Genomic DNA, 20,904 nt, shown 5'->3' on the forward strand with positions numbered 1-20,904 from the left:
AAAAATGTCTCACCAGAATGAATCCCCACATCCAAGTGAAGAGCCACATTCTCACCCAAAGACTTCTGTCCTAACCTTCTATCTTCTCCTTCAGGGAGACTTATAGAGAAAGCATTTTGGCCCTTTCCTCTCTATTGCACTTCTCAAAACCCACTTGATTGCTCCACAAGGTATCCTTCCTCTCTTCCAATGGAGCAGCAGCCTTCTTTATCATTTTCCCCCTTTCTGGTAACTATAGCTGATTTATCCCAAGAGAATCATTTAACTTCCTTCACTTATCCTTTTTTTAACACTGCAAAAAATCATGGTTAATAAAGATTAAGCATGCTGCTAGTGAAAGATACCTGCAACAAGAAAAAAAAAAAAGAAAGCCAGGCATTTTGAAGTGCACCTTAGACGACAGTAAAGAACAAGAATGAATCAATTTCAACATTATCCTTGAGTGTGTCCTGAAGTGTGACGTGGAATCAAAATTTTCATCTTTTTTAACCTTATTCGATAATTTGGGTTTTTTTCTATCCTATTTACTTTTTTATGTTTCTTTTGAGTTTTATATTTGAAAATGAAATTTTCAAATGAAAATGGTCTTTTCATCAGGAATGTTTGAAAATCCTTTATTTCCAAATATCAAAAAAAAAAAAAAAAAAAGTTCCCTTTTTTGTAGGAAACACAGTTTCCCTAAAACATTATTAGTAGACTAAATTATTTCCAAGGAATACTTATGTGGATTAAGAAGAAACTAGCAATCTCTTTTTCTCTAGAGCTCTGATTTATAAGAAACCCAGATTTTAAAATTTATAGGGGAAAAAAAAAAGAACTCTACCTGGAACTGGTTAATGAAAGGTGCTATATTCAGTCCAAGAGTTGGCTCTGTCCCTTGAACAGCGTTTTCTTCAACCAATGTCTGTGATTCCACAAGCATCCCCAACATGAGTACATATTGAGGAAAGATTTTGCCTCCAGACTGTAATAAACACCTATAAAAGGTAGAAATGTTTAAAGAAAAACTGAACTATTAACATTTATTTGTAAATATCAAAAGGAAGAATAAACATGTGAACTTAAGAGCTGTTTGCTGTTCAAAGCTGAAAAAAATAGTACAGTTCAATATCATATATATCTAAAACAGATATGAAGGTAATTGTAGCTTACCTATATTCTAGAAAAACATCAATTCCATGTCCATAGAACTAAATTTAGTACCAATAAGAAAAATATTGAGATCTTGGCTCAATAAACTCTAGGCAAATGACCAACATATTCCAACCAGATCTAAGACAATATGCCACAAATTTTGAGGACAATGAATTTATATTGGGTGATGAGGGCTACCCAAGTTTCCTAGGCCCATCCACAATGATGAAAGAGGGTTATGTAATTGAAATAGGTGAAAAATGTTAAGTTGAAATAGAAACTGAGAAAATATAAACTTACTAGGCTAAAAGAAATAATAATGAAAATAATATATATCCATTTCTTCAATTCAGAATTAATTAATTTACATGGGAACTTCTTTCAATCTTTCCAAATCAGTATTATTCTAGTCTCTTACATGTATATTTCTTTTGAAAGAAAAATTGCCAGTGACCAAAATTTATGATTAGTGAGTTCAAGAACACTTACAAACAAAAAAATTTTTATAACAATTTTTTTTTTTTGGAGGCTGGGGTTAAGTGACTTGCCCAGGTCACACAGCTAGGAAGTGTTAAGTGTCTGAGACCAGATTTGAACTAGGGCTGACTCCAGGGCTGGCGCTCTATCCACTGCGCCACCTAGCTGCCCCATAACAATTTTTTATAAAGAACATTCATAAACACGATTATCACCTCATTGCTATTGGATAGTAGACTATCCTAAAATACTCATTTCACTATTTGTATAATACAAATAGCATGGAGGTCACTCCGAGTTTCCTAAAGCTATGCCAGTTGGTCCTTCACCAAGCTAAAAAGGTTTCAAATATAGGCTCAACCAAAGTCTGTATGTCTCTGTCAACTACAGAAAAGTTTAGCAAGGTTTTAATGAGATTCAAAACTGGAATCTGAATTACTAGGTGATGGATTTTATTTATGCCACAACAATTCATAAAAAGCCAACTGGTAAGAGAAAATCGGACTAATGAAATCATGTACTTAATTGTAAGTATAGTACAATTTCCCATCATTATGAAGTGATCAAGCTTTACATATGCACTGGCAAGGTTAGTGACAGTTCTTGGAATGAAGATGGGAATTTGATAAAAATACAAGTTGTACAAAAGTCTTTTTCTTTAGATAAATCAAGGAAGCCTCCTCAAGGAAACAAAACTCTGATGAAAGAATAAATTAAGAAAATGAAACATGAGGGATGCAAAGGCAAGATTTATATGATGACTACACATTGTAAACTTCAACTGGTTGACTTAAAAACCATGATCAACCATATCTCTATAAGATAGTCAATGATGAAACATGCTACTCATCTCGTGACAAAAGAGATTGATGAATGGTGCAAAACAAGAAATATATTTTTAGACAAGGCCAATTGGGGATTTGTTATGTTTGACTAGGATTATTTGTCACAAAGGAAGTTTTGGTAGTTTTCCTTTTTTTGGCAAATAGTGAAAGGGTAGAGAATAAGGTAGTATATTAAAGGGGAATAATTTGTCCAAAAATTTTCAAATTAAATTAAAATATTTTCCCAGCATGTTTACATGTATAGAGAAATGCTAGATTCAGTTCTCATTTCCATTAATATTCTCAAGTTTTTTTACATACAAAAAAGTCATATTTCAGTCAACAGGTATGTTTACCCAGAAAATGGTCCCCTCAAATAACTACCCTGAAAAAGGTCTGATCAAAAGATATCAACTCAAAATTTGCCCACCAATCATCAGATAAAAGAACATATTTGGGTATATTTGAAATACCTATAACTATATATATGTTAAATTATTGCCAACAAGGTGTTACTTCAACTCTACTAAGGAATTTTATTATAATGACTACATTGTTTTTCATCCACCATGTCTCATTTCAGAGGATTTTGAAGCTTTTTATCTTTCTGAGACTATGGGAAAAATTGTCCTCACAGGCAGCTTAACATTTTATTTTATGAGGTCTCTTTCAAAATGTACTGACACTGCTAGATTAAAGATGTACATGTACTGTTCATAAAATTCCCAGATTCTAAAAATGCAGAATTGGGACATCAAATAAAACACACTTTAAGAAAACTGACACACATGGCCAAGAATTTTGCTTTGAACAATTTTGTTTTGAGCATTTTCACTCTCTAAAAACTTCAATTCTCAATTAACTAGAAAAATTTCATTCAATCAAAATATTACATTTCCCCAAATAAGCATTTTCATGCAAATAGATATTTTAACTTTCAATGATTAATTCTGCTGGCTCCTTACAAAACTGAGTATCTCATCTTCTTATCTAACATTAAATAAAATCAAGCAAAAAAGCCTTCCATCTGAGTATTTTTTTTTAACTGAGTTGACAAAAGTTCTAAATCTCTAGGTAGATAACACACAAGATGTAATTTTGAATACTCTCAAAAATCATCAGCATGGCCAAATCAATTTACTTGGAAGAACTAGTGGTTCCTGTCTGATTTCTTGAAATAGAATATGTATAATACAATATGCTAAAACTTCACCAAATTTATCGGAACAAATAAAATTATGTTAAAATGTAGTGATTTATTTTATTGGGGGAAAAAAATCTATATAATTTTTCTTAAGAGTACAGACAGCATTGAAATAAATTATCCTTAAATCTTCTGGTTGTTTTATCCACATCCAGATATAGCTCATGGTTGGCACAAGAGGGTGCCATTTCATGAATTTAAAGGAAAAATATAGTAAAATTAAAGAAAGCATAAAGGTGAATGACCTACTTAAAATGTGCTCTAACAAGAAAAAATGGTAAATCAGCTAATCCACAAACAATTGCCTAAATAGGTTGTCAAAAAATTCTAAGCACTGAGACAAAAATGCATGAAGAACTCATAAATATGTGTAGCCAAAATCCTACTCAGCTAGTAGATAGAAAATCCTTAAAGTATGTATTCCACATTGTTTAAAATGAAAATATCCTAGAAGTCATTCATTTTCTCAGTCTTCTATTAAGCAAAGTAATGTTCTTTAGCTATGTTCAGATGGTATGATTTAAAAAAATAACCAAAATTCATGTCTGTTTAGATTTGCTACTGTTAAAGAGTGTTTTGTTATTGCTCATACCACTGCTGTTGCCAGACTCCTCAAAGGAATCCTTTGCAAAGCCAAATATTGCCTCAGTGCCATCTGTGCCTCTGATGGTAAAATATGTCCCAATTCCAAAACCTAGCCAAAAATGGCAGTTCTAAAAAGAAGAAACTTTTTTTTTTTAAAAGTAAAGGGAGATTGGATTTGTAATATATCCATTCTAAATATATGCCATTCTTTCCCCTTCCCTTTTTTCAGAAGGCTTAAGTATAGCAACAGAGAATCTTAAGTGGGGAAAAGCTTTCATAATACTCAACACAAAAATCCATAAGGAAGTAAGGAAGCATGGGAGGACAGGCTTAGCAAGCAATCAGGCTCCTCAGGAAAGAATGCAATGGTAAATGGGTATGAAATATATCTCTGAGGATAGTTGGTTCTGAACTACCTTATCCTTCATACATTCATTTCCATTTATCTGATTTCTAAATAAAAATAAAGAATAAATATTATTCATACTATGACATGCAATTAGACTACAATCCATTTAGGCAAAACCTATTTATATATGTTGTACAGACACTGACAATTAGCTAAGCCCATAACCAAACAGGAAAAAGGGAGCAGACTGAGTTGAATTTGCAAAATTGCACAGCATTCTCAACAATTCCAAGCTGCTCCCTTTTTAACAGTTATTCTTCCAACAATGCTACACAGCAACAAATCAAGTAATATCACATGCTCTAGGATCAAAAATGGGGGTAGTGAAGAATAGTGAAGGAACACATATTGAATTTTATCACCAATAATGATGTAAATATGCATGTAAAATATGGCATAAAAGTACTTTCTAAGAAAGGTCTAATCAGAAGAGGAAGAGGCCAGATGGGCAAAAACAGCAAGAGATTAGAGATCATCAGCCAAGTGCTGCATTTGTACCTAGAGAAACTCAGAAGATTTAGAGGAAGGCCTCCACCATTTTGCACGTCTTATAGAAGAATAAGAAATCACACAGAATGAAAACCATGGAAGTGCAGGTTTGGAAAATACTCACATCAATGGAATCCTGAATCTACTGAATTAGTGAAATATCTTGTTTCATGATTATTACTAGTTAATTTTTTTACATTAAACTTTAACTTTCAAGAATAATCTGGGAACACTCATTCAATGTGACAAATATTCAGTGAGCATCTAAAGTGCACAAAACTGTGAGAAGTTTTTGGATAACTACCTTTGAGGAACAGTTATGGGAAATGAGACAGATAATTGGAAGTTAAAATATGCAAATGAAAAAGAAAACAACAAACCCCAGACCATGAAATTTCAGAGGAGAAAACTCAAAATTATATAACACTCAAAAAATACTACTTAATTAAGGAATATAATCCTTCACAAACAATAATAAATTTACTTCCTGCATAGTAATTTCCTGCATCCTCTCAGATTCAGAAGCAAATATTATTTACCCAAGGGCTTGCTCTGAAAAATTTACAAGGTAAAAAACAACAAACATGTCTGCAATTAGCAGAGAAAGTCATCAGTTTTGTATTCTATCTACTGTAACTAACCATACAAACTAGACAATCACCCACAAAGAACAACTTGCCTACTTCATAATCCTCCTTCTAACTCCACCCTCACCTCCAAAAATATCTAACTTGTAAATATTCCTTTCCAAGATTTCTTATTATATCTTATGTTGCTTAATGCAAGACATAAGTAAAAACTAAAGATACTGACTATAAACATACCAGAATTTATACATTCCATTAAGTGTTACACTGGCAAAGTAGCCAACTTAGAGACTACTCTTATAATAGTACTGGTCATAAAAATTTGGGGGATTGAAATGCTAAATTTATGGGGCCACCAAAAAAAAATCAGCCTCTACATTCAAGGCTAGCTCTCAACCCACTATGAGATGAATAATACAACAAACTATCTAGTTTGATGATATGTCCTCACTGGTTTTGGCTCTGAATGACTGTTAGCTAGTTCCAAAAATCAAGCCCACCCCCAAAGCCTGGAAATTTGTCACCAACAACAATCACAAGACTGTATTGCAGTTTTCTGAAGGCAATTACAAAAGGGGAGTTCCAGAATATCTCTGAGCAATAACAGCATCACTGGAGTAAGTATATGGCTTGGTAGAGCAACTACACTGAAAGGTATGGAATGTTTGGGGGTTTTCTGGCACTTTTACAATTTCTTTCTTCCTTCAATTCATCTGTCTTTTACTAACAGTCACTTTTCCAATCTGTACTTTTCTACATTTCCTGCAAAAGAACTCCAATTGACTATGAAATCTTTACATTTTTTAAACATATTTTTTCCTACTATACCTTATTCAAAAGAATTCCCCAAATTAAGTATTTTTGTTCTTTCCATTCCAACTAAATAGAACTGTAAGACCTAAAGATTTACTCAATTTTCTGTTTTCAATGCCATATATAAAAGTCAAGTTTTCTTTAAGTAACACTCTTCCCTCCCTAAGAAAGATCATGGTAAAAACAGAACAGGCCTTAAGACCTAGCAAAATATAAATGTAAATAAATATAGTTTTAAGTGCTTTTTGCACAGCCAACGCATAGAAGAAATTAAATCATCTCTACATACTCTGAACTTTGAATCTACATTCCAACTCTAATCACTTAGAGGCTGCCCAAATGCCATTGTTTTCTATGGACTTCTCCAATTACGAAGGGATTCTTGGTTTGCATGAGACATTAATTACCCAAGTAGGAAAAGCAAACATGAGAACTCTGTCAAGGAGAAGAACACAAACAAGTCTCTGATTTTCTGTGTACACAAAACTAACTCCTTTTCACGGCAACAAATGTGCAATTGACTATTAAGGTCAGATGTGCAGACAAACCTCGTGGGGGGGGGGGGGGGGCACACTACCTGGATATTGCTGCCTTTTCCATCATCTCCTGCTGAATAAGGCCAGAGGGCTCAATTACATCCAAGATGATAATGCCCCAGAGTTTGTCCGACTTGGGTCTCTGCAGAACGGCGCCATCATCTTCTACTCGTCTCAGCCAAAACTCGAGCATGTCTCTAGGAAAGTGATTGGCTTCAGAAATGAGGTCCAGGGTGAGCCGGTGCTGCTCCTTCTCCACAGAACTGTAAGGCTTCACCGGCCCCAGAGTGCCAGCAATGATGGGGAGAATGGAAAAGCCCTCAGAAACATCCAGCACGTACAAGGGGTCAGGGAGGGCATTGCCATCCTGGGCATTTCCAGAGTTCACCTCTCCCCCGAGGCCTTCAACGTCCATGATCTGTAACTGTTTGTCTGGGGTCAGGGAGGTTAGCACTTTCCTCATAGCAGCTTTAAACCCTTCATGATAGGGAGCGTTGTTAAGCAAAGCGATTTCTGTGGATTCCAGGGTGCATGTCTGCCTGACTTCATCTGGTTTACTGGTTTGAAGGCTAGCCAGGGCACTACAGAGTTCAGCTTCACTACCTAAAACAAGGGACTCTTCCTCATTTTTGTTGGAACCTCTCTCAACATCCATTCCACGATCAGCATTTAAAATACGGATATTCTGGATTCTCAAGTAACAGTCCAGGCAAGAAACTTCCATCATCACAAAGTCTCCAGGCTTCACAAAATAATCTTCAATAAGGTTGGGAGTTGAGGGGAGAGGAAGAAGAGAGAGAGAAGCACAATAATTAATTCAAATAAAAATGCAGTGTTGACAGGATTTTGGAAATAAAATTAGAAGATATGCATTATTACATTACTTGAAAGCAGAATAAAACATGTCTACTCTCAAGGAGCTTAAAATTTACTTGGGCAATGTGTTTTATAATCTATAAAGCATTAACACTTGAGATATTAATAATTAAACATGAAGATATAAAATAATTAAATAATGGGAATAGAAGAGGTCAGGTCTTTGGAAAAGTTTCTTGAAGGTGCCTCAGTTGGACCTTCAGTTCAATAAACATGAGTTGTCCTTTATAAATACAAAGCACTATATAGTAAGCACTAATGACTGAGAAAAAAAATGGTCTCTGGCCTCAAAGAGTTTATGTTCTACAGGGAATACAACAGGTAGATTGATAAATAAAAATAAATATTAAATAACCACAAAACATATGAATGTGTGTGTATGTGTATGTGCACATACACATATACACACACACAAAATAACTTCAAAGGATAACACAAAAAAATCTCCTATAGGATGTAAAATCTGAACTGCACAAAGCCAAATCTTTAATGAAGCTGAGGTGAGGAAGGAGGGCTTCCTGGATGTGGGGAACTAACTATGAAAGTACAGAGGAAAGAGATGGAATGTCAGGAATAGAGAACTGCAAGGACAGTCTGACTAAGGCAGAGAGCTTGTGACTTTGAATTAGATATGTGGAAGCTAAACTATACTGTGGAAGGCTTAAAAGTCAAGCCACAAATACTGTATTTTGCCCCACAGCAGCCACTAAAGATTCTTTAGGAGAAAAAATGAGGAAATCAATGATTTCAGGGATAATGAAAGACTATGAACTAAAGCAAAATGAACAAAAAAAAAATAAAATAAAAGATTTACATGAAAACATCAATCTCATTAAAAGAATAATTCTTACATGAGAGGGAGAGAAGTGGGACTGTCCTACTGGACAAGCCTAGAAAGATAGGTTAGAACCGGAGAGCTAAATGCCAAACAGAGGTTTATTTCTTCTTTTCTACAGGATCTTAACCAGGGGTCCACAAATACCCAAAGAGCATGGGTAGTCTTTTTCTGTATCAGATTTTTAAAATTCTGCCTTTTGTAGAGAAACAGAAGATAGTTTAAGACAGACTAATATTTAGAATGCCACTTTTTTCCTTTTCTGAGACCTTAATAAATTTTGGGGAACAGGAGATGAAATGAAAGTAGCCTCTTACTCTCCCACTTAGGTCCCAAACTCTTGCCCCAAGATGATCTAAACTGAGATACAAAAAAGTTCATCACCAGTAGGGTTGTCTATGAATTTTTCATCCAGGGCAATACATGAATACAAGAAAAGACAAAAGAGGTTTTTCCATAAACAAGTCCAAGATGACATAGGCCTATCAGATTAAACTTAATGATAAAACCACGATAAATATGAAATATATGTGTTTGGAAAATACAAAAGATTTCAGGTGAAGAAAATAAAAGCAACTATGAAAGGACTTCTTACTCTAGTTCTTAAAATGTCTTTTCCTTAAGATTGAAAAGATCAGAAAAATAAAAATAGAAAAAGGAATTTATATATCAGTTTATCTTTTTATTAAGATCAGGATCGTTAGCCGCTTCCAATTTCCCTCATGTGTCCTCCTCCGAACCTTAAAACTTCTCTACATCTTTAACTATTGCTTTTTTTTTTTTTTTTAACCTTTTATCTTTATTCTTCTTCAGTCAAAAAGTGGAGAGGGAAGGAAAGGGGTTACAATCTTCTCACCAAGGCTCTCTTGACCTTGTTCTTAATTGTGCCTCCTCCTCCTCCTCCTCCAGCATCTTTCCTCAATCATTCCCAATCTCTCCTGCTTATAATCATATTCAGATTTCCCTTATTTTCCTTCCAAATTTTCCACTTAACTCTTCATAATTATAAGGTAGAAAAAAACCTAGGGGACAGATGGACAAACTGGAGAAGAGAAGAGAAGAGAAGAGAAGACTATGGGAAAGGAATAGCACATCAAAGCACTTTATGCAAAACCTCCAGCAAGGATAAAACATTGAGCAAAGAAGAAAGGACTAAAAACATTTTTCAAGCAATATTAAAGAAACCAGAGGAGGAAAGTTAAAAGTTAAAACTCACAAATTCACATGTGAAAAGACTAAATAATCCAATATAACAAAAAAGGCAGAACCCCACCATCAGTAGTACACAAGAAACACATCTAAAAAGCAAAGCGTCAAAATGAAAGACTGAGCACAATTCACATGCATCAGGTGAATTAAAAATAAAAAGATTTCTTAACATAGATATTTCGGTCTTTTGAGAATTACTCTCCATCTTCATTCTCTCTCACCTAAGTACATGCTGTTCCTTAATTTAAGGATTTTATTAGTCCATTGAGAGTCTGAGGTTTTCAATTTCATATTTAAAGTTAAGCTCCCAATTCTGATGAATCAACAATCAGTTATTTCAGGACAAAAGGTACTACTCAGAGTCCTACAAAATAAAATATTTTAAAGGGTGTGAGTTAGGGAGCACTTATAGATTGTGCATACAGGACCTTAATTTCCATTCAGTTGCTAGCAATCTACTACCATCAGTGAATTTCCCCCCACCAATGACAATGAAAATGAAGCTTTCCCAACCCCTCTTAACTAGAGTCCAAGTGATCCAACAAGACGGCCCAGGAAAAGCCCCAGTGATTGCACTAAGCCAGTGATTCCATAATTATCACAGAGCAGGTTGGGATCCTAAGATCAGGATCACAAGATAAACAATTTGGGTTGGAAAGGAGCTCAGAAATCTGACCCCTTAGGCCAAGATCAGATCACATTCAGTGACAAAAAGATAGGATCTGAATCAGATTTTCTCTTTCTTCAGTGTACAACACTGTTTCTCAAAAACTTCTATTTGCTTATTTTCCTTTAAACAAGTTCCATCAACATCAAAAGAAATAAGTGTATCCTACTCTGTTTGTGTGTGCGCGCATGCACAGGTGCATAGACACAAATTTAATCTAAAACTGTGATTTCATTGGAATACAGAACTCCTAGTTAGGAAATACCCTCTACTAATAAAAACTATTCTATTCTGAAACTGTTTTGAAAGCTGCCTGAAGACACCAAGAGGATATCATAGAGCCAGCAGATTTCAAACAGAACTTGAACCCAGGTTTTCCAGTCTTTGCAACTAATTCTTATCTCCTACTCTATGTTGCCCCTCCCCAAAGTATGTAGTCCCCAGAACAAAAAGTCGTGACTCACTGAGAGCCAGGGCAGTTCAGCTTTACTTTGAAAGTACAGGTGAAAATAAAATTCTATAAATTCCTGAAAGGTAAAATGAATGTCCCTCTCCTCTGAGTTACACTGAGCTCTGACTTAAGGTTTTCTTCCCAGCCCTCCCTTCACTTCCACCATTACAAACAATCAGGACTCAAGCCAACCACTCATAAAACAAACTAAGCACACACCTGGGAGGTTCTGCACAGGGTAGACAGCTTGTTCCCAACATGTCTCTTCATGAGGACTGGTTGATAAACTGTGTTCATCATCAAGCTGAAGCACAAACCAGACTATAATGGCATCTAACACTCCTTCCCGAATGACAGGAATACTTAGCTGATGAGGATTTCTGGTTGCAAGACTTTTTAGTTCCTAATCAAGAAAAGAAATTTTAAAAGCTATTAGATTTAATATTTAATACACAAGTAAAAGGGTATACACAAATATACACACAGTATTAACAGTCCACCCAAGTATTATTAAAATATTTCACTATCTCCAAATTCAATTTCTCAGCAAAGATATGTTCATGAAGCATTCTCCAAATTAAAAAGAGGTTTAACCTTCTTTTAATTCAGTATATGCAAATACAAATAGGATCTAGGTTTCTGTCAGCATGAAGAACTCTCAGTGTAAGGCCATTTCCTCCCATCACAAACTATTCATGATCTAAAGGGAACCTATGGAATTTAAGATGTGCCCAAAGGTCATATAACTATTAATGTCTCAGAATCTTAAAGAAAAGTTCCTTAACTAAGGTCAGCACCTTCATCTACGACAATATGATGCCTTATCAAAACACAGCATAATAGTTATAAACACATACAAAAAGTACTGAATTAACAATCAAGAGACTTGGATTCTTAGTCCTAGGTTTCCATTGTTTGATATGCTACTTTCAGCCTATAGTCAGAAGAAATCACTAAAATAATGGCCATGATTTATGTGTAGAATATAAATCAATAATGAGTAAAAAAATTTATATGCTGATCTTTAGTTATGGAGCCTGTTATGTTTTTCTACAGAAAAGGAAATAGTGAAAAAAATAAATATATCTTTCTCATCTCTACCCTTAATCAAGATCAAACATGCATCAAATTTGGGACAATTTAATCTAAAAATTATCTTAAATGGATCAAATTTTATTTTATTTTAAATATTTTTTAAATTTTATAATAATAATTTTTTTGACAGTACATATGCATGGGTAATTTTTTACAACACTATCCCTTGCACTTACTTTTGTTCCAATTTTTCCCTTCCTTCCACCCACCCCTTCCCCTAGATGGCAGGCAGTCCCATACATGTTAGATATGTTATAGAATATCCTAGATGCAACATATGTGTGCAGAACCAAATTTCTTGTTGCACAGGGAGAATTGGATTCAGAAGGTAAAAATAATCTGGGAAGAAAAACAAAAATACAAACAGTTTACACTCATTTCCCAGTGTTCCTTCTCTGGGTGTAGCTGATTCTGTCCATCATTGATCAATTGGAACTGAATTAGATCTTCTCTTTGTTGAAGATATCCACTTCCATCAGAATACATCCTCATACAGTATTGTTGTTGAAGTGTATAATGATCTCCTGGTTTTGCTCATTTCACTCAGTATCAGTTCATGTAAGTCTCTCCAAGCCTTTCTGTATTCCTCCTGCTGGTCATTTCTTACAGAGCAATAATATTCCATAACATTCATATACCACAATTTTACCCAACCATTCTCCAATTGATAGGCATCCATTCATTTTCCAGTTTCTAGCCACTACAAAAAGGGCTGCCACAAACATTTTGGCACATACAGGTCCCTTTCCCTTCTTTAGTATTTCCTTGGTATATAAGCCCAGTAGTAGCACTGCTGGATCAAAGAGTATGCACAGTTTGACAACTTTTTGGGCATAATTCCAGATTGCTCTCCAAAATGGTTGGATTCATTCACAACTTCACCAAAAATGCATCAGTGTCCCAGTTTTCCCACATTCCCTCCAACATTCATCATTACTTTTTCCTCTCATCTTAGGCAATCTGACAGGTGTATAGTGGTTTCTCAGAGTTGTCATAATTTGCATTTCTCTGATCAATCATGATTTGGAACACTCTTTCATATGAATGAAATAATTTCAATTTCATCATTTGAAAATTGTTCATATCCTTTGATAAATGGATCAAATTTTAAAAGCAGCATATTATATATTTATTATTTGGCAGTCTCTAGAACTTTAGATGATAATACACAAAATTTCAGTGATTATATAGTAAATTTTAAAGTAGCAATAATAATTTAATAATCCAAGGAGTTGTTTACCTGAAGATTATTGAAATTGACTGCCATAGTTTCAAAGGACTCTGTTAGAGGTAAATAGCCCCCAGGAACTCGACTCATTTTTTCAGTTGTATAAGGTTCAATTGTTTCTTCAAAATCTCCAGAAGAATATGCAGGACTCTGAAATTTCACAGATGCTGGTAAATGAACACCAGCAATATCCTGAACACCTAGCCTGTTGAGGAAGAGGGGGAAAAAAAAGTAACATTTATATTTTTATAATCCAACAGGCACATCCCACACTGAGTCATTAAAAAAAAAAACTGTTAAGTAAGATTATGTGATAACTATGATAGACTTAGCTCTTCTCAGCAATATGTTGATCCAAGACTATTTTAATAGACTTAGGATGGAAAATGCCATTTGCATCCAGAGAAAGAACTGTGGAGATTGAATCTAGATTGAAGCATAGTTATTTTCACCCCTCCCTTTTTTTTTTTTTTTTTGTTTTTTTCCTCTCATAGTTTTTCCCTTTTGTTCTGATTTTTCTTTCACAATATGACTAATATGGAAATACGTTTAAAATGATTGCCCATGTATAACATATCAGATTGTTTGCTGTCTTAGGAAGGAAGAAAGTATGAGAGGGAGGAAGAAAAAAATGTGGAACTCAGAATCTGACAAAAATGAATGTTGAAAACTATCTTTACACATAAGTAGAAAAATAAAATATTAAAAAACAACCACCACCACCACTGAGGCACCATTTTCAGTGATCCTTGGCAATACCTTATTATGAAATCAATTAAAATTTAAAGCAGATCTCTTGACATTTAGGTCAGCCACTTGAAGAAATTGTAATAGTATGTCAATTTGGAGTTTCAGAAAGTCAAACCTCCTCAACACAAAAGGCCATCAACTTGGTTATAGGGTCATTTCATTAACTTTCTCAGACAAACACTGACTTAAGTGTCAGATTAACAACCCTTTTAATTAAAGGATACTATGCAAGGAGTAAAGTTGGAGAAATCAAGTTAGTAACAATGGAAAGTCTCCAGTTGTCTCAGAATTCAGCAACCCTCAGTTCCATTTTCCCAGAACTCTTGAATTTTTAACAGCTTTTATCCTTAACTTGGCTTTTATAAGAATCAGATCTCCAGGCAGAGATATCCAAAAAAGAACTATACTTTTGAGAAATTCTGTTCTCAAGTATAAATTAAAAATTAATACATTAAAAATCTATAGGCAAAGCATATCAAAATAACTCTTTCTGAATTTCCCAAATAAGAGTACAAAAAACATAAGCAAATGAAATTTATGTATTATTAAAATTATAAATTTGTGAAATTTAATTAATTTATTTTATGCAATCTCTTGATATCCAGTCATTGGTGAATATACATGAGTCTTTCCATGGCCTTTTGGATTAATTTTAACTTGGATTTTTTCAAAATAAGGATGGTCCATATTCTCTAGCATAAAGCATCAATAAACGAATACTGGTTTTTAAAAATGGGATTTTATGGCAACGTGTAGTCTGGTATCACTGAAAAGCACTGTAAAATTTCCTTAATACAATGTAGTTTGCCTGATTTCTTCCTCATATAGATATACTTTGATTATAAATGATAAACTAAATGGCTTCTCCTATAGATAAATTTCATAGATTTAAAACTGAAAGGATTTTAGGGGTCCTGTGGTCCATATCCCCTCCCATTCACAGATGAAAAAGTTGAGGCATAGAAAAATTAAATGACTGGTCCAAGGTAACACAGGTAGTCATTGTTTGGGTCCTGATTGACTCAAATTGAATATAAATAGCAACCACTTCTGCTTTGGTCAGAAACCCCCCAGATTGGCAGATTATTAAGTGAAAGAGAAGATTCTTTGTCTCAATTGCTCCGTAGCCTTCATCACTAAGTGGGTACAGGGTACAGATTCAGTCAAGCTGAGACCTGTTGCATAAAACAGGTAAGGTCTCCCACTGCATCCATATTTTATCACCAGGCCCAGACGGCTCTGGAGGACAGAATGAAGCAGGTTACTTTGCCCAGCCCTCCTTCACTTACATCCAAGTCACTTGCATGTCATCATTTCCCCTCCCTGAGGTCACATCCTCTTCCAGAACAAAGGACAAACAATAACCTCTGGGGGAAAGTATTTTATACACAATGGCCCCAGGACTGAATATATGTAACATAATGAACTAGTATTTAAAGAGTTTCATTTCTGATAGAAATAATTCTTTTATCTGAACAGGGAATTTTCCATGATATTAGTGAATGTGGGTTGCAGCAGGATGCCTTGCTAAATCTGTAGCTGCATTTGTCAGTCTTGTATGATGCAAATGTCTGTTAGATAAATCTTCTTTGAGGAAAGATTTTAAGTCTGCATTTTATTAGGTCAAAGTCTTAAGAAACAAGAGTAATCAATAACATGCATAATAACATTTTTATCTTCCCTATATAATTCAGTTTTGTAACTATATGTAAAATCATTTGTAAAGTCACTTCCTTTACATGTGTTCTTTAAGGATACTCCACATGTATGCATTAACCCATTTTGAGAAAACATTAGAGAAATGAGAATGCACAAAAGATGGATCGTTTTGGATGCCTCCCTAATCAGAACAATGGATCTGGAGTCAGGAGACCCAAGTTCAAGGAGACCCAGGGTCTGCGCATGTGTACAATGAGCTGGGGCAGACCATCTGTAAGAACCGACCCAGCTCCAAACTTATGATCCTATGAATCCTTCTTTTTCATCAAAGCAGAAGGGACCATTTATAGTCCTTTCTACTCTTTTGGAACTTTTCTCTTTTTAAAATCCTTAGTGGCCATAAAAACAAGCTTTCAGCAGACTTCATATCAGATCCATCTCCTCTTCCATACTTCTTAGCAATCACAGTTACTTTCTCAAGGAAATCAGATAACTAAGGTGATAATTCTAAAAATGTGATGTTTCCCACTACTGTTTACAATTAAAATATATCAATAAAGAAATGCTGGCAGATATGTTGCATTTGACAGGCTAGAAATACATTCTCCATGCTAGGAATATATTCCATTTTTATCCTCTCTTAGCTTCTTTCAAGACTCAGCTCCAATATCACTTCAAAGAGATCTTGTTCCCAGAGCCTCAACACCCATTCTGAAAAATATTTTTATTTACTCTTTAGGTATCTTGTATTTACTTGTTTTTCCCAACAAAAAATACATTTTTTGAGGTCAGGGTTTATTAGTATCCCCAATGGTTGCATACAATTGGCATTTAATAAAGACTTCATTGGAGGAATCTACAAATGCCTTTGAGCATCTTAGTTATATTTTACAAGAAGCTCTACAAGCTCATTTTTTAACTACTTTTCAAAATGTTATGGACTGGTAGTGCCTTGTCTTTTATTCCCACCCCCTACTCCCATAATATTTTGCAAGAGTTTGGGCCCTCACCTGTATGTGCCAAAATGTTTGTGACAGCCCCTTTTGTAGGCTAGAAACTGGAAAATGAATAGATGCCCATCAATTGGAGAATGGCTGAGTAAATTGTGGCATATGAATGTTATGAAATATTATTGTTTTATAAGAAATGACCAGCAGGATGATTTCAGGGAGGCTTGGAGAGACTTACATGAACTGATGCTGAGTGAAATGAGCAGAACCAGGAGATCATTATACACTTCAAACGCAATACTATATGAGGATCAATTTTGATGGACATGGCTCTCTTCAACAATGAGAGGATCCAAATTAGTTCTAATTGATCAGTAACGAACAGAACCAGCTACACCCAGTGAAAGAACACTGGGACATGAGTGTGGACCACAACATAGCATTTCCACTTTTTCTGTTATTGTTTGCTTGCAATTTTTCTTTTCTTCTCAAGTTATTTTTACCTTCTTTCTAAATCCAATTTTTCTTATGCAATAAGATAGCTGTATAAATATATATACATATATTGTATTTAACACATACTTTAACATATAACATGTATGGGACTGTCTGTCATCTGGGGGAGAGAGTGGAGGAAAGAAGGAGAAAAACTGGAACAGAAGTTTTTGCAAGGATCAGTGTTGAAAAATTACCCATGCAACCCACATTTAACACCACATGCTAAGATAAGATCAAAATGGGTGCAAGATTTAGGCATAAAGAACAAGATCATACATAAATTAGAGGAACATAGGATGGTTTACCTCTCAGATTTGTGGAGGAGGAAGGAATTTGTCTCTAAAGGAGAACCAGAGATCATTATTGATCACAAAATAGAAAATTTTGATTACATCAAATTAAAAAGCTTTTGCACAAACAAAACTAATGCAAACAAGATTAGAAGGGAAGTAACAAATTGGGAAAACATTTTTACAGTTAAAGGTTCTGATAAAGGCTTCATCTCCAAAATATAGAGAACTGACTTTAATTTAGAAGAAATCAAGCCATTCTCCAATTGATAAATGGTCAAAGGATATGAACAGACAATTTTCAGATGATGAAATTAAAACTATTTCCATTCATATGAAAGAGTGTTCCAAATCACTATTGATCAGAGAAAGACAACTCTGAAATACCACTACACACCTGTCAGATTGGCTAAGATGACAAGAACAAATAATGATGAATGTTGGAGGGAATGTGGGAAAACTGGGACACTGATGCATTGTTGGTGGAGTTGTGAAAGAGTCTGGCCATTCTGGAGAGCAATCTGGAATTATGCCCAAAAAGTTATCAAAATGTGCATACCCTTTGACCCAGCAGTGCTACTACTGGGCTTATATTCCAAAGAAATATTAAAGAAGGGAAAGGGACCTGTATATGCCAAAATGTTTGTGGTAGCCCTTTTTATAGTGGCTAGAAACTGGAAGATGAATGGATGTCCATCAATTGGAGAATGGTTGGGTAAATTATGGTATATGAATGTTATGGAATATTATTGTTCTGTAAGAAATGACCAACAGGAGGAATACAGAGAGGCTTGGAGAGACTTACATCAACTGATGCTGAATGAAACGAGCAGAACTAGGAGCTCATTATACACTTCAACAATGATACTGTATGAGGATGTATTCTGATGGAAGTGGATATCTTCAACATAGAGAAGAGCTAATCCAATTCCAATTGATCAATGATGGACAGAATCAGCTACATCCAGAAAAGGAACACTGGGAAATGAGTGTAAACTGTGAGCATTTTTTTGTTTTTGATTTTCTTCCCAGATTATTTTTAGCTTCCAAATACAATTCTTCCTTTGCAACAACAAAAAAATTCGGTTCTACACATATATATTGTACCTAAGATATACTATAACATACTTAATATGTATGGGAATGCCTGCCATCTAGGGGAGGAGGTAGAGGGAAGGAGAAGAAAAATTCGGAACAGAAGGAAGTACAAGGGATAATGTGGTTAAAAAAAAAAAAAAAAAAAAAAAAAAAAAAAAAAAAAAATTACCTATGCATATGTACTGTCCAAAAAAAAAAAAGTTATAATTATAAAAAATTAATAAAAAAGAAAAAAAGAAAAATTACCCATGCATATGCTTTATCAATAAAAAGCTATTTAAAAAAAAAAAAAGTTTGTGCCCTCAACTGACATTGCCTTGGCTTGACAGACAGATGCAATGTTGGGGCACTTCTCTCAGGGTGTGGGGCCCATCCTTCATTCCTCTCCAGACTTTGCTCCCTTCCTCTGTCCTATCCCACCCTCTCCCTTTTTAGCTCCCCCGAATATTAACTAGGATGTAAGATCCTTGAGGCAAGGAATGACTTTCTTTTCACTTTCATTTCTATACTTTATCCCTTAGCAATGTTTGACACATAATAATAAATGCTCAATAAATGCCTGCTTGCTTGCCTGCCAAAGTCAAACTTCAGATAACCTTAGAACCAAAAATAGAGAAAATCCATGTCTTCAAAAGTCTTAATTTTATTCTCTCCTGATAAATAAGGATTTCATATAAGACTCTAGATTTCATATTTATGCTTAGTTGACTATTTATCTTTGTTAAATATTTATTATAATTTTTTAAAAATCTAGGGCAAGGGAAATGTGGGGAAACTAGAAATTCATGTATCAATCATACTAACAACCACAGAAATCATCAATATTTAAAGTCAAATCAAATGACCCTCCCCCCCAACCCAACTCAAAAAATCGTTTACCTGTGATGTCTTCGTATTTCTGGACACTCCACTGCCATACCAAACACAATGGCACCAGCAGGTATGACTTGTCCATATTCTTTACAATTACCATCTTTACCTTTAGGCTGAAAATGTAAATAAAAATTTTAGCCTATGAATACATACTAGAACATAAGTATCATTAATTCATCTTAAATTGTGAATACCTAATTTTATTATTCAAGATGAATATAATCTTTCATTAAACATTTTCAATCCAAATTATACTAGGTTATCAATAGAATTTAGTCACTTTTATAGAATATAAAATTGTCGGTCCATACTACTCTATTCATAACCTCTAGGTAATCCTCATTTAAAGTCTATTCTCCATCTACAACCCCTCCCAGGAGAAGCTGTTTACATTTAATATTATCACCACGCTGCTAACTCCAATGTTGGCTACCACCTCCCCTGGCCTTTTCTCTTCTGAGATTGTAAAGCTGAAGAATGAAATTCTAAATTCTTCCCAAAGCTCTCCTCTATAAACGGCAGAAACTGGACTACCAGATCATTCCACTTTCCATCAGCATTTCTGTATGGTTTCAACTCCATGGAAGAAAATACCCCCCTTCTCCATGTCATGTACCCCCTTCTTGCCCCTACTGAACTGAATTTAAATCAGATGCAAATCTAAAATGGTAGAGGACCTCTGAAAGATGAATATAATTTTGGCAACTGCAATGGAGGTTACAGGACTAGGCTATCTAAACATTATATTGGGATCTGAGGCCTTCCTTTATCATTCTCAAGTTGATATTACCATGTTTTCCTCTCCACAGTTTGTTGAGACTTTCAGTAGAGAAGAGGGCTAAGTTTTTAAGTCTCCAAATTTCTTACCCTTATCTCTACAAGAATAATTACTACTCATAGCCTGGGATGATCTCAAGACTTTAGGAAAAAGTTAGACATCTTTGGTTCAGAAAATTGCATCATCCATATGACTTGTCAAATCCTATGAAAGGGGCAAAGTATGGTCTTTCTGAATTAGGAGCCAAAAACTGTAGAGTCCAACTCTGGAGAAGTATACTTGAAACAAGGTGTTAACTCATTGGAATTGATGAGATGATGGTTCTGTAGTTCACACACACACACATACATAGTATGCTGTAATGATGTAATTGTAATAAGGTATATAAGGGTGAAAAAGAACTGGAAGAGGGAGATTCCATTTTTGACCATCCTCCTGGTGACTTTCCTGCCTCCTGCACTAACATCAAGGCTGGTCCCAAGGTCCTCCAGAAAGCTAGTCCCAACATTACAAAAAACCCAAACCGTTTCAGTCCTGGATCATCCATTAAAAAGCTTTATGGCCTTTATTACGTCACAATCTATCTAGA

General features: G+C 34.8%; 1 protein-coding gene across 4 annotated transcripts in view; it reads right to left on the reverse strand.

Moving 5' to 3' along the window:
- PRMT9 (protein arginine methyltransferase 9) overlaps window positions 1–20,904 on the reverse strand; it is a 39,672-nt gene that overhangs the window by 3,302 nt on the left and 15,466 nt on the right. For 3 of the 4 annotated variants that reach the window (XM_074274782.1, XM_074274784.1, XM_074274785.1), the window contains 5 exons: window positions 19,544–19,650; window positions 13,432–13,624; window positions 11,316–11,499; window positions 7,100–7,814; window positions 824–977 (listed from right to left, as the gene is read on the reverse strand). In XM_074274782.1, the coding sequence (XP_074130883.1) occupies window positions 824–977; window positions 7,100–7,814; window positions 11,316–11,499; window positions 13,432–13,624; window positions 19,544–19,650 (1,353 nt within the window). Of the gene's footprint in view, window positions 1–823; window positions 978–7,099; window positions 7,815–11,315; window positions 11,500–13,431; window positions 13,625–18,371; window positions 18,517–19,543; window positions 19,651–20,904 lie in introns of those variants that run through there. The other variant, XM_074274786.1, reaches the window with a different exon arrangement.

Source organism: Sminthopsis crassicaudata, chromosome 6 (genome assembly GCF_048593235.1).
Source record: "Sminthopsis crassicaudata isolate SCR6 chromosome 6, ASM4859323v1, whole genome shotgun sequence".
Lineage (NCBI taxonomy): Eukaryota > Metazoa > Chordata > Mammalia > Dasyuromorphia > Dasyuridae > Sminthopsis > Sminthopsis crassicaudata.